A 14,196-nucleotide genomic window follows, 5' to 3' on the forward strand; every position below is an offset into this window, starting at 1 on the left:
TATAAAAATGATCTTTGGATTTCTGCATATTTGAACTAGCTTGGATCTCAGTAAAACTGTCCATCTCAATCTCAAGTTGCTTAATTAACTTCTTCAGTATTACTACCATGAAAGTCTGTAGATTGAAGTTGAGCCAGATCTTCTTGAAGTTGAGTAATTCTAGCTTGAATGTGACCAAATATTGCTTTGCTCCATTTTTAGAGAATACATCTTGTATTAGAAAGCTTGTCAGTTAAGAGATATGCTGCAGAGCCTGTAAGATTAGTTTTCCAAGCAGACGATTTCATTTAAGCAAGTATCATTTTTCAACCAATGTTCAAAAAAATTCCGACACTTACATGAGATTCTAGACTTGTTATATAAAGATAACAAAATAGGGGCATGGTCTGAGCCTTTAATAGGCAGATGAAGAAGCTTAGCATCTGGATAATTGAGCAGCCATTCACTGTTCACTAGTGATCTGTCAAGTCTAGATTTTATTTTACCTGTACCATGATTGTTGCTGGTCCATGTAAACATGTTTCCACTACTAGAATATGGCCCGTGCCGTAACGGCCCGGATTTCGATTTATTGAGACGCAAAGGTCTTCCACATTTTCCACCCACGTGGACAAATTCTTGTGTAGAGATTCTACATTTTTTATGTGGAACGTATAACTATTATGGTTTTGTAGATTTGCAAATTTTTAATTTGCATACAATAATAAGGTGGACCCTGCTTTTACCTTGAAAATGGACAACCTTTATGCGTCCTTTTAATTTTTCTTGCGCTTGATGATCATGCATTGGAGAATCGATTCACTAACAATAGATGTTTTTCTTTTGCCACTTAGGACAATGTGAACATCCATAAGAGCTACTCTTGCAGCCCAAATAATCATGACTAACAAACATACCATCGGTTCACTAACAAAGGCATACGGGCTTTTTTGAGCCCTAGATGTTGCCTCCAAAATTAATTTCTGACGTCATTTGACTCACTTCTCCTACAAGACTAAACATAGTACAATATCCATCAGTTTGTCACTCCCGAGGTACAAAATGAAGTCATCCTGAAATGTCTTTTGAAACCAAGAAACCCCAAAAATGAGTACCACTTACTCAGGGACTACATGTATGGCGGTGAGAAAATGCAATTTTCGGCTGCTTGGAGATGGTGGCTAGTTTATAGGCTACGATCAATATTTATTCAGTACCTCCTGTTATGACATCCAATTATCTCAAGATTCGTTTTATACAGCCACCTAGCCAACTTAGTGACCAAAACAAAAATAACTGAATGACCAAAACAAAAATAACTGAATTTAACACCTAACGATCCATCCGCCAAACGTTGTATTACATTTTATTCGCTATTATCATTCAAAAACGTAAATACCTAAATCATAGGTATCAAATACAAAGAAAAATATTAGATCAAATGCTACTGTAATGCAATCTTATCCATATATTTTGCTCAATCAAGGAAACATGTTAGATCAAATGCAATAACAATCTAGCATTAGTCTTAATGAAGTATTATTATAGACATAAACACTTGGTAACTCAAGTATTTGCTGCAATATTTTTGTTAGAAGGACTGGCTTATGTTTCTTACTTGCAACTTGCCGCTTTTATTTTTAAAATTAAAACTCTACCAAAGAATTATTGTTTTATTTTACCAACAAAAAATAAAAATAAAATCTCGACATACAATAGAAATTATATTGCACGTCCTGCATATCCTCTCGCGAAAATCAAAGACGTTGAACGGATACATATATATGTGAATATATTTTGGAAACTCTTTTTAGGAGAAAAATGAATGTGTGGATGCTCACAAATCACGTAATGGTTCTCAAAACATTTTTGAAAAGTCTGAGAGAAAGGGTGAGGCACATTACCATGTGCATATATCAATATGTTAAAAGAGAGAGTTGGATCTGCACCAAAAGAAGACTTGTCTCTATTAATTTCAAAGTATACTCCCGTTATCATGTTGTGGCAGTTGCGCAACAATCAAAGTGTAGCTCACAATAAACCACTTCCCTATGACTTAGATTTTGCAATAAAATAAAGCACAATATCATAACCTATAATGAGGTTTTCAGACGACTTTTTTCCACTGGATAACAACACAAAAACACCAGATAAAAGTGATACACGGTAAATGCCCAAAAAAAATACACCATATAGAAGCGATTTATCCACGACCCAACTGAAAAGAAAAGACCAAATCAATTTTTATCCAACAAAATTCTTGAGTTAACTCCTGATAATGCTTGAGTATGTATAGTTAATCTTTTTCTGGCTACGCGAAAAGAAAAGCCCCAACGGATATTTATCCAGTACAATTACCCAAAGATCAAATACAGCACAATATTTGATCAAATGCAAAAAAAAATGCTAATTAAATAAAGTGGAGGTTGATCGACCAAGGAAGGTTGAAATAGTTAAAAACAATTTTTCACCTAGTAGGTCACGGTGCCTATCAACAGAATACTCGAGTCAACTCGTTAAAAAAGATATCAGTGTTGCAGAAACTTGAATTTTCAATTCCAAACCTAAGTAACATTCGTACATATATCTCATTAAACATCCTGATCTATCATTGTATCCATAATTTATGCAGACATACTTATGGTTTCAAAGACATTTGGTAAGGGGATTGGTGGTAAAGTTGGTTAAAAGTAACTTAAAAATGCCATCAATATTGATCGTAAAAGTAAGTTCTTCTTTATAGCAATATATACATAGAAGAACCAAACATAAGAAAAAAAGTATATCAATTGATCGTCAATAGACTTGAAAGATAGACTTTCTATGCCCGGCATACTGCACAAATCCTAACACCTTACATAAAGAAAATTACTGCTCATTTTAGTTCAACTTCCTATATATGATTACATGGATTGTTCTACTCTTGACCCCATTAGCAGGTTCTAGTCAAGCAACAAAGCATATTAATTAAGTCTATTATTATCACGCAACACACATCACATTAAGATACTCCTAGAGAGATCCTTCCACACCTAAAAAACCTACAATGGAAAACAAATATATGGTTTGTAGATTAGTGATACTACAGCCTCAAGATCATTTATGCACAACATGGCCTAAACTCAAATCCTGTACCAATGTCCCAACAGGGCCTAAACTCAAAACTCAAAAGATTATGAAAACTCACTTTATCATCCATCAGCAACATATCCAAGCTGGTTACTTCACTTCCCATTATCCTTTTTTGATATCCAGACTCAAGAGTCGTACCTACACTTAATCCATTCGAGGAACTTGATTGAAGGTCTTCTGTGGTTTTTACTTTGGAATACTTTTGGGGTGACTGCATCGAATATGTAAACCCATTATAACCACCTGCATGTGAATGTTATAACCACCTGCATGAGAATGGAAATGGGTATATAACGGTATGTAACTTTCATGACGACAACAATGAGTGATAATTTTACCGTTTCTTTACAATTCATGATGAAAAAGAATTACAAAAACTTTCATGGGATACCAACAAAAAAAACGGCTCACATGTGCACAAAAACTATCATTTTAATTTACTATGCAGGAAAAAATGAAATTTAAAGTCGTGAGTTTTTATCGAAACATAATCCACTATAGTTACATTCAGGATGACACTATCATTAGTATTAGCATCCATGATTTTTTCATCCTATGCACAAACACAATCATTATCAATAAATCAAAATCACTTGAGCTTTTTAGCAAATGGGTTAAATACTTCAATATGATTCCTTTGCTTTTGGTGCAAAGGAAGCCGTAAGAGGAACAACGAGTAATTTTCTTTGATAAAATGACCGTTAATCATATATCATGAATATTGATGATTCCATAATTGTCATGCCTATCTAATGACTTTAGGTATAATAAGAACAAAACAAACAGGTAGCATAAAAACAAAACACACAAAAAAACATTAGAAATACTTACTCACACAGTAGAAATAAACAGTAGAAACACTTACTCCCTCATTAGAAAGAACAATGGGGATCAATTATCAATGGCTTCCAGAAGCCCCGGTAATGGATTACACAGAAACCCCAACAACTTCTTCAAGAACTGATTTTCCTGAATTTTAAAGACAAAAATTATCTATCTCTTAATGCATAAAAAATTCTCAAATTAAACTCATATACACAGAATAAAAATTGTAGCAATCAAATCAAACCTAATTTCAGATACCCAAGTGAGAAAGAGAAAAGTTCATAATCACTCATTTACAGATTTCATAATCTACACAGGAATCAACAAAGTCCAGAAACCAAAAAAAAAAAATCAATTGAATGAACAAAGTAATCAATTGAATGAAAAATGAATTACCTAAGATGTTTGGAACTCTGATGATTTTCTGAATCCAACAATCAAAACCTACATTAGAACAATAATAATCCTATTAAAACTCAAAGCAAATCAAACTATAACCCAAAGAATCGACTAAAAACTAACCGCACATTACCTAGTAGAGCTGAAAGAGAGTGGGACTGAAACTGGGCAAGATGATCACCTCGCCCAGGGTTTATATAGTGGAACATTTTTGAAAGGATCCTGTTGCATGTAACGTTTGAAGTTATTATTAGGTCTTTAAAGAATTATTTGTTTTGTAAACGTGAATATCATGGCTTGTAAAGAAATTTTATAACTGAATAGGAGATCAATGTACGATTCGTAACTGAAGAAAATCATAGGAGGGGGAGAATATTAATGGAAACCACTTGATTATCAGGCAGATTGATGCCCTAAGTTGGTGCTCGTATTCATGGTTTTGCGGACGGAGAGATAATAATGAATGAGTGATTCTGGACGGTTGGATGGGGCGTTAAACATGGGTTAGTTCTTAGCCGTGATTTGTCTCTCAACTTTCTGAATTTTGAGAGCAAATGATGGCCGTGGATGCACTAAAAAACTCATCCACAACCATCCGATTTTACAAAAACCATTTTTTTTTTGTAAGATAGATAGCCCATATCATATTTCCTGACTCGGACGTCCCGGGTGTCGGAAATGGTTTGTTTGAAGCCTCCCCTGGGAATTTTCACACGCGTGGGGAGTAATTCCAATCCCTCCTGGTTGTTGAATCATAGTTTATGATGGGATTGTCAGAAGAATTCTTCTGGGTTAGTAATTTTATTTAACCTTCGACTTTTAGTATTTGTTTGGAAAAATTACCACTATAGTTTTAGTTATGCTTATAATTAACCCATAATCAATTTACTGGAAGGGTTAACTATATTTTTCTCTTGGGACATATAGTCCGGCATAGGCCAAATACTCCGGCATAAGAAGTATAATTGGGTCACAATATCAACGAACATAGATAACCACGTAACAATTAGCCCTCCAAAAACCATCATGGGTTTGGAAATGAGTCATGCCTAAGTACGATTCCAAAGATAAACTTTTCAAAAAACATTGAAATATATGTATGAAATATAATAAAAGTGATACATAAGCAATTGCGATTGCAATTACTAAAACTTAAAAAGATCATATCCTCGGGTATCACTGTGAAAAATGTATAAAAACCATTGAATACCCAAAGCTATAAAATGTGGTCCCGCAATAGTAGTGACATCGATAAAACATGAAAAAGCTCATTAATCAACTTAAACAAAAAACCTGCAAATATGAACCAAGTAAACATAAGGGTTGTTGTTGGTTCAACACCACTGTGTACAGTCATTTGGAGTACTTCTTAAAATATTCGCGTTTCTGCACAAAACTAGAAGATGATTTAGATGTTGCTAAATGCTACTGCTAAAGCATTCTTAATTCTTACTGCATCCTGAAGAGATCACAGTAGAACCTTGAATACCATTGTCCTGTTTATAAGATTTTGTTTCCTCAAGGAAGAGTAGTTTTCGTAGACCAAGTCCCTGCACCAATTTTGATATCTACCTTCACTGGGTCACTTCCTATTTCAAAGACCAAGGTACCAAATGAAAAGAATGTGTTCAAAGACCAAAAGAAAAGAAAACGAAGGGAACAACAGAAACGTCATAGATCAGACTCTTAGGCAGCCACCAACAATGGGTCAAAAATTTAAGAAACCTTAATGATTCTGACATACTGGGCAAGAAAAACTTTAGGATATTAAAATTTACAGAAATGAATTCATACACTTATTAGTAAACCGAAACAACGGGAATCCTTGTTGTTACATCATAACTGGAAACCAAGGTAGGTAAATGCGTAAGAGAGAAAAAAAAAGACAAATTTAACATCATAACTAAAACAAATGGAATAATCCATTTCTGAAAAGGAATTAACCGATATTTGTGTGTGTGTTTACACTATATCTGGACACCGAAATTAGTAAATTGCAGAAAAGGAAAAACATCTAGTATATACTGACTAAAATGCTTTCATTATAAAAATTATAATTGTTTGTTATCCTAGCACGGGTCATATCCTAGATCACTGCTTAATTTCTTATGTCCAAGAATAATTGTGTGATAACAAATAACGAGTAATTTTCTTTGATAAACTGACCGTTGAGTTAATCATATATCATGAAGAAGGATGATTCCATAATTGTCATGCCTATCTAATGACTTTAGGTATAATAAGAACAAAACAAACATGTAGCATAAAAACAAAACACACAAAAAAACAGTAGAAATACTTACTCCCACATTAGAAATAAACAGTAGAAACACTTACTCCCTCATTAGAAAGAGCAATATGGATAGATTATCAATGGCTTCCATAGGCCCCGATAATGGATTACACAGAAACCCCAACAACTTCTTCAAGAACTGATTCTCCTGAATTTTTTTAAGACAAAAATTATCCATCTCTTAATGCATAAAAAATTCTCAAATTAAACCCATATACACATAATAAAAATTGTAGCAATCAAATCAAATCTAATTTCAGATACCCAAGTGAGAAAGAGAGAAGTTCATAATCACTCATATACAGATTTCATAATCTAGACAGGAATCAACAAAGTCCAGAAACCAAAAATAAAATAAAAATCAATTGAATGAACAAAGTAATCAATTGAATGAAAAATCAATTACCTAAGATATTTGGATCTCTGATGATTTTCTGAATCCAACAATCAAAACCTACATCAGAACAATAATAATCTTATTAAAACTCAAAGCAAATCAAACTATAACCCAAAGAATCGACTAAAAACTAACTGGACATTACCTAGTAGAGCTGAAAGAGAGTGGGACTGAAACTGTGCAAGATGATCACCTCGCCCAGGGTTTATATGGTGGAACATTTTTGAAAGGATCCTGTTGCATGTAACGTTTGAAGTTATTATTGGGTCTTTAAAGAATTATTTTTTTGTAAACGTGAATATCATGATTTGTAAAGAAATTTCGTAACTGAATAGGAGATCAATGTACGATTCGTAACTGAAGAAAATCGTAGGAGGGGGAGAATATTAATGGAAACCACTCTATTATCAGGCAGATTGATGCCCTAAGTTGGTGCTGGTATTCATGGTTTTGATAACAGACGGATTAATGGTTTTGATAACGGACGGAGAGATAATAATGAATGAGTGATTCTGGATGGTTGGATGGGACGTTAAACATGGGTTAATTCTTAGCCGTGATTTGTCTCTCAACTTTCTGAATTTTGAGAGCAAATGATGGTCGTGGATCACACTAAAAAATTCATTCATAACCATCCGATTTTACAAAAACCATTTATTTTTATAAGATAGATAGCCTATATCATATTTCCTAATTTGGACCTAGGGACATTTATTTCCTAACTCAAACAGGTTCGAGTTAGATATAAGTCAAGTCGCGAATCAAATCTGAAATCAAACTATACATCTGACTTGGTAGGGGCCTAGTCAGATCCAGACGGCAGAGAAAAAAACAAGCCTTTATCAGCATCTCTCACCGTCTACGACCTGCGCCTTATCTGCCGATAGCTTCGCCGCTGGAATTCAATCTGATTGCAAACATTTGTATAACCCTAGTTCACCAAGATGGAATCTCGTCGTTCATAAGATAAAGTTAGTCATATGACACGTGGATAATTTCTAGGTGGGTTCATCAGAACTTGAATTCTTTTGAGACAGCAAAATCCTAAGAGATAGCAAGGATCAAATTTAGTTCTTATTTCTTTCCCGCTTGACAGTTGCCCCCTCCGCAGTCACGCCGTGCTTTATCTAGGGTTTTAAATCCTTGACCAAAAGAAAAAAGAAAAAATGGAGACTTCTCTGAGATATGGAGGAGACTCAAAATCTGTGAGATTTCACGCCAAGGAGAAGTTCCCTATTGACAGCAAAACTTATTTGCAGGTTATTTTCTCTTGCATTTAGGTTTTCTTTTCTCGTTCTCTGTTGTAGTTACTCTAATTGCTTTAAACTTGTACTTGGAAACCATTTAATTTTTTGCTCATAATTGTATTATTGTTTATTAGTTTCTTTGTAGATATGAACTTAATATGTTAATATTCGTCTTTGAATTTCTCTGTTGATTTTACCTAACCAAACACTGTACATAAATTTCTGTCGTTGAGCTTGTATTACCTTTATGCCATATGTAGCTTGGGGCAGACATAGTTGTTAAATTGATGATGAGATAACGAAGATGCATTATAAGTTAACATGTTGTGCTATTATTAGTTTACACCAATGATTCGTTTATTCGATTCATAAAACTTAGGATACAGTATCAGTTGAAATTATATGGAACTCGGATTCTTTGATATTGATTGGATAATATGTGTGCTTAAACAAAAGAATTTACCTTCACAAATCTATCTTGGGCATCATCTTTGAACATGATATCCTTCACACACTGTTGCTATAGATTAACCAAGGTGCAAAATTTTCTGAATAGAACTATTGTCTTCTTATGACAGGTTAATGGGGAGTTGGATACAAATGTTGGAGGTCCTACTTATTGTAGTGCAATCATTAGACATTTTTACCCTGAGGTATACACATTGTATTCCCTGAGCTTGCAGTTACAGATTCAAATTGATGTTGTCTAAAATCTACTTCAAGTAAATGTTTATATTCCAAAGTTGTCTAAAATTCTATCTTGTAAAATCAAATGTCTTTAGCTATCAGCAAGCCTTGGAGTAGGTCTGCAGTATAATCAACATGAAAAGCTTAGATATACTGTGCGTGGAAAGAAGGCGTTTCCTCTTACATCCAGTGGGTTACTAAATTTTGTCGTCAAGGGAAGATGTGATGCAGATAAAGAATTTAAAGAGGTCTGTATTTCTAATCAGGAATCAATATAGGCTGAGAAGGGATTTTAATGTTGTGTGTGTGGAGATTGGATAATGATACTCGTGCAGTCTAGTGTGTATGATATTCTTGATTCTTTTCATCTAGATGTATAGCGAAACAAAGACACCAGCTGAATAATTCCCTTTTAGTTCTGATATAAGTTTATGCACTGGCGTAGTGCATCAGTTTCTACAGAGCTGTGATTCAAAGTGTAAATTAGTTTGAACTTTGATGTCTTGAATTCGATTGTGGCTGAATTCCCACTTCTAGATTTTAGTTAGAAAAGGAAGATGGGCTCAGTTGTGATAGTGATTTGCCGTTTCATTTGTATCTAACCATACCCTGGTTGCCACCCCAGCACTGTTTTAGGACAAACTACCTACATCTGTAGTTGGTTTTCCAAATTCATGACTTGAACTGTATAAGTATATTGCCTCTGGTACTCGGAAGTATCTATGCATCTTTTCCTTGTATGTTAAACAAAACCTTATTGCCAATTTTCACAGGAGAATCAGGCACTCTTGCACTTTATTGTAAAGTTCACTTCTCATACTTGTTTACTCTATCATGAAGTTTGATTTCCTTGTAGAAACACTAATCGGGTTTGTCTCTCATATCTACCTCGTGTTCAATATTTTTAATAACAGAGAAAGGGAAGAGGAGCGGCTGAATTTACTTTGGCCGTGCTCAATTTTCAAAAGGACCAAGATGTAAGATTCAAAATAGGCTATGAGATGCTTGAAAAGGTATATATCATTATCTTTTATGTGTGTAACATGATTATGTGGAATCCAATATTTAGCCTGAACTTCGTACCATCATTTCACACAAAAGGGGTGAACTCTCTCGGTTTTATAGAATGCACAAGCTTAATCCGGATTTTGATGCATTGGTTCTTTAATGTTTTCTTTGGTTACTTCAATTCAACCCTGCCATGATTTTATTCCAGGTGCCATACTTTCAGATAAGGGAAAACAACTGGACACTCAATGCCAACATTGACGGCAAATGGAATATTCGATTTGATCTATGAAGTGGCAGGACTAGGTTTACTATATTTATCATCTGTTAGTAGTATAATAATAGAAGCTAAACTTCTTTTACATTATTCTTTGTCCGCCTTACCATGATGTAGGTTTCCTACTGGATTTGATTTGTGGTACATCTAGTTTTCTAAAATTTCCTTTTCTACATTGCATCTTGAATTTTTTTTCTTTTGATGAGAATAGAACTAGTGTAGATGAACATAGATGTCCGGCTTTATTGGTTCAATGGTCCAGATGGTGGAATTTTGGAGCTCTAGTTCAGATTTCATATTCAACAGATTCAATCATATTTAGGCTTTTGTTTCAGATATAAAACACAAACACACCATCTAAGTGGCCACCAAGTTGTTCATCTCTCTTTTCTGTTGTGGATTCCCCCACCAAAGCCAGAAAGTGAGGTGCATGTGATGGTGTCAAACTTCAACAACCCCACCACAGTGCCCTCATCCTTCTAAAGGACAAGTGTTTGTAATAGGTTAGTGGTGTGCCCACCCAATACTACCAAGGATTCAGTTAAGTTGTGAAAATGCATGAAACTTCTCCAGATTGTGCGAAAACTATGTCATAGGATTAGGATGAAGACCTTGAATCTGTGCAAATTGCTTTTGGTATATTGCTTAGGCCTCAGTTGGGTTTACCCAGAAGTGATGGATGTTCTATGAGGGTTATTTTAGATGTACAATCCCACTGTCTTATGGGTAATGTTAGATGTGTACCAATATAGATCAGATTGATGCATCTCACACAAAAGGGAATACTTTTAGATACAAAAACTTTTCTATTTTTGGTTTTGTATCACATTCACTGAATTGTGATTTTAAGTACCAGAGAGTAAAGCAAGAGTCCTACATGCGGAGAAAAAGGGATAAAAATGAGGATATTGATAGTGGAATACTGAGGATTCGGATGAAATTGTGATTATCTCAACATTGTGCAACGTTCTGAAGCAGTTCTGACTTGTTTTTGAACTATTGTTGCTGCTACCTTATCCATTTGGAAACGAAAAGTATAATTGCGAGTTAGGATAAGTTAAGGATGGGGTTCGGTGACTTCTTATCTCCAAAAAGGAGATAATATCTGGCTTGCAAGTTGTAGATAAATCGTTTTGATCACTTTCTCATTTTCTTTGACTAAAGATACCCTTAAAAGCACCCTCAACCCTGTCAAAGTTTAAGAAGAACATCCCTTACCCTAATAATGTGTACAGGAATAAAACTGGACACGTACTTCTCCAACCTTTGAATATATCTCCAAGGAAAGAAAACGAACAAAAAGATGCAGTTTCACTCATCAGTTTCCCTTTTTACTATTTGATTATAACTTTTTTAACGCTCATCTGTCTACTTTATATATAAACTTGGCCTTTTCATGATTCTGATAATATGGTGGGAAATAAGTTAGATATTTATCAATCAGAGTTGTAATCAAAAGAAACTCGAATATGAAATTGAAAAGGGTCAAACCTGCCTACACTATTATAAATGTGTTTTGATTCTCTACAGTACTCTGTTTAAAGAATTTAAAGAATGTACGGTAGTATGAGGACCTACATACCAAACACCCTCACATGTAGTAGCAGTAGTACTACTCCCAATTGATGGGGTAGTTTTCATCCTGAAAGAGAAACTGAAAATTTCTCTACCCAAGTCAAGAGTCTTTTTAACCTTTGTGCCCACGGTATTAGAATGCCAATTGCCATACCGCTGCAACAGCTGTTATGTTACTATGATTAGTGGACTGTTTTTAGTCACCGAACAATCACATGTTTATCTTGGGTTGGAGTTTCGTGTAATAAACTTTACACCGAAGCAGGGGATTATTCTGGGAAGATCCAAAACGTGGCAACTTTGTCTACCAGTGACAGTGTGCTTGTGCTGTTACATATCAACATCAATGCCCTTAACGCTGAGGATATATTCAATTATTTGGTTTTGGTTTCTATTTCATAACATAAACCTATCTGAATATTGTTATCAATTTCCTACGCAATACTAAAGAGAGAAGGTAAAATTCCAAAATTGCGGAGCAATAATTAACCAGAGAACTAGCGATGAACACATTTACCAAAAACACATTATCAAAAGCATTCTAGTTCCTTTCCTTAAAGCAGGGTACGGACAGGGAGTAGCTAGTTGTAGTAGTAGTGAGTGAGTGGTCCCTAAATTCTCAGCAGTACTACTATTTCCTTTTGATTTGACTATAACCCAATGATCAAAATTCAGACCCTGGTTACTTCTTATCTAGTTTGTTCGTTTTCTCTTCTTTGGATTGTTGTTTATCAAAATATACCCGTCAAAGTTTGTGTGAATATGTCTAAACTTTATATAAGAAAGTAAAATACACTCTACTTTCCATACTACTTTTAGAAATCCAAGCTCAAACTCATCAACTATTTATACCTTCAAATTCCTCGAGCACTCTCTAAATTCTTCCTCGTCCATCTCTCCATTTCTCTCGATTCCAACTACAGTTTCCTTCGATACCTTACAACTCACTCAGAACCCCTTCTTTCTCCTGCACGTTCAAAGAAAATCTCTGTATTTGAAAGAAATAGAGTTAATTCATTTGCTTAATGTCTACATCAACAAGAAGATTGCTTTCCGGCGTGGCAGCGGCGGCACCGCCACCAGAACCTCTTGCAACTGATTCTGATTTAGTAATCATACTAGCTGCTCTACTATGTGCCCTGATTTGTGTAGTTGGTTTATTCGCTGTGGCTCGTTGCGCTTGGTCACGGAGGAATCATTCTACTACGCTAGTTCCTCAGCTACTCCCAGCTGCTAACAAAGGCTTGAAAAAGAAGATCATTCAGCAACTTCCTAAAATCATTTTTAGTACAGGGAGTGCTATCAGTGGAAATTTAGCTGATTGTGCCATCTGTTTGACTGAATTCGTTGATGGGGATGAAATTAGAGTTCTGCCTCAGTGTGGGCATGGATTTCATGTCGGCTGTATCGACACGTGGCTTGGTTCTCACTCTTCGTGTCCGTCCTGCCGTCAGATATTTATTTCCCCTACTCCGAGGTGTCAAAAGTGCGGTGGAGTCTCGGCAAGATCGGATGAAACCGGTGCCGACTTGGAAGTTGGACTCAAGAGTAGTAGTACTACAACTGTTACTCAAACTCAGGAACATAGATTTCTGCCTTGATTGATTAGAAGAAATATTTCTTAAGTAGTTAGATATTTTTGGCTTTAACCCTTTATATATCAAAAGTATATTATTCCGTTTTTAGTTTAATACTTGGCAGTGCAATATTTTACTCACGAACATGCATCCTTCCCGGCTAGTTTCATATCCTCTCTGCTGAGTGAAAGAAGTTATTGCTTGCAGATACTCGCTCGTAGTGAATGTGTTTGTTGCTTCACATCATGTCGGATCCCTCTTGGGGATTGAGAATCACCGGAACGAAAAGTTATGGTGAACCTGAGACTGCAACCAAGATATCTACTTTAGAAAGGATCTGCATCCACTGAAACCAACTAACCCAAATGCCTATGGAATGATGGAAATTTTCCATTTTGAGCTTTTTATATAGTGGACACAGAAATCACCATTATTTTGAATTTTGAATTTTATTTTTAAAAGTACATGTCAAAAGTAACCCACTGTTTTTACATGTTTCTCGTGTTTAATAAGTTGATAACCGGTAACGCATTATTCGATGTAAAAACTTCATTATTGGAAAACGCGAGTAAGGTGAGGAGGACTCGCAAAGCGGGGTTCCAGAGCTTAAATTCCTTTTTGTGGACCAAATTGGTGAGCTGTTAGAGCAATTCTCATGGACTTAACAAAACCAAGATTTGTTCATTTTGATCCCATTATGGATTCGATAAATCTGAAAAACGGATAAACAAATCAACAAATTTATTGGTTTTTTGAGTGATATGGAAGAACAGGCGTACGCTCGATGGAAGGCCGGACGA

General features: G+C 35.2%; 2 protein-coding genes across 2 annotated transcripts; both read left to right on the forward strand.

Annotated features, from left to right (window-relative positions):
* The first annotated feature begins 8,096 nt into the window (after positions 1–8,096).
* On the forward strand, positions 8,097–10,424 carry LOC113332436 (outer envelope pore protein 21, chloroplastic-like). Its single transcript, XM_026578979.1, has 5 exons — positions 8,097–8,284; positions 8,851–8,925; positions 9,055–9,207; positions 9,874–9,972; positions 10,176–10,424. Exons 1-5 carry the CDS (start codon positions 8,192–8,194, stop codon positions 10,257–10,259), a joined length of 504 nt encoding a protein of 167 aa, XP_026434764.1. The 5' UTR covers positions 8,097–8,191; the 3' UTR covers positions 10,260–10,424.
* Positions 10,425–12,388: 1,964 nt separating this feature from the next.
* LOC113299016 (RING-H2 finger protein ATL8-like) lies at positions 12,389–13,930 on the forward strand. The gene has a single exon (XM_026547942.1). The coding sequence runs from the start codon at positions 12,845–12,847 to the stop codon at positions 13,418–13,420; it is 576 nt and encodes a 191-aa protein (XP_026403727.1). The 5' UTR covers positions 12,389–12,844; the 3' UTR covers positions 13,421–13,930.
* Positions 13,931–14,196: the final 266 nt, after the last annotated feature.

Source organism: Papaver somniferum, chromosome 1 (genome assembly GCF_003573695.1).
Source record: "Papaver somniferum cultivar HN1 chromosome 1, ASM357369v1, whole genome shotgun sequence".
NCBI classification, from domain to species: Eukaryota; Viridiplantae; Streptophyta; class Magnoliopsida; order Ranunculales; family Papaveraceae; genus Papaver; species Papaver somniferum.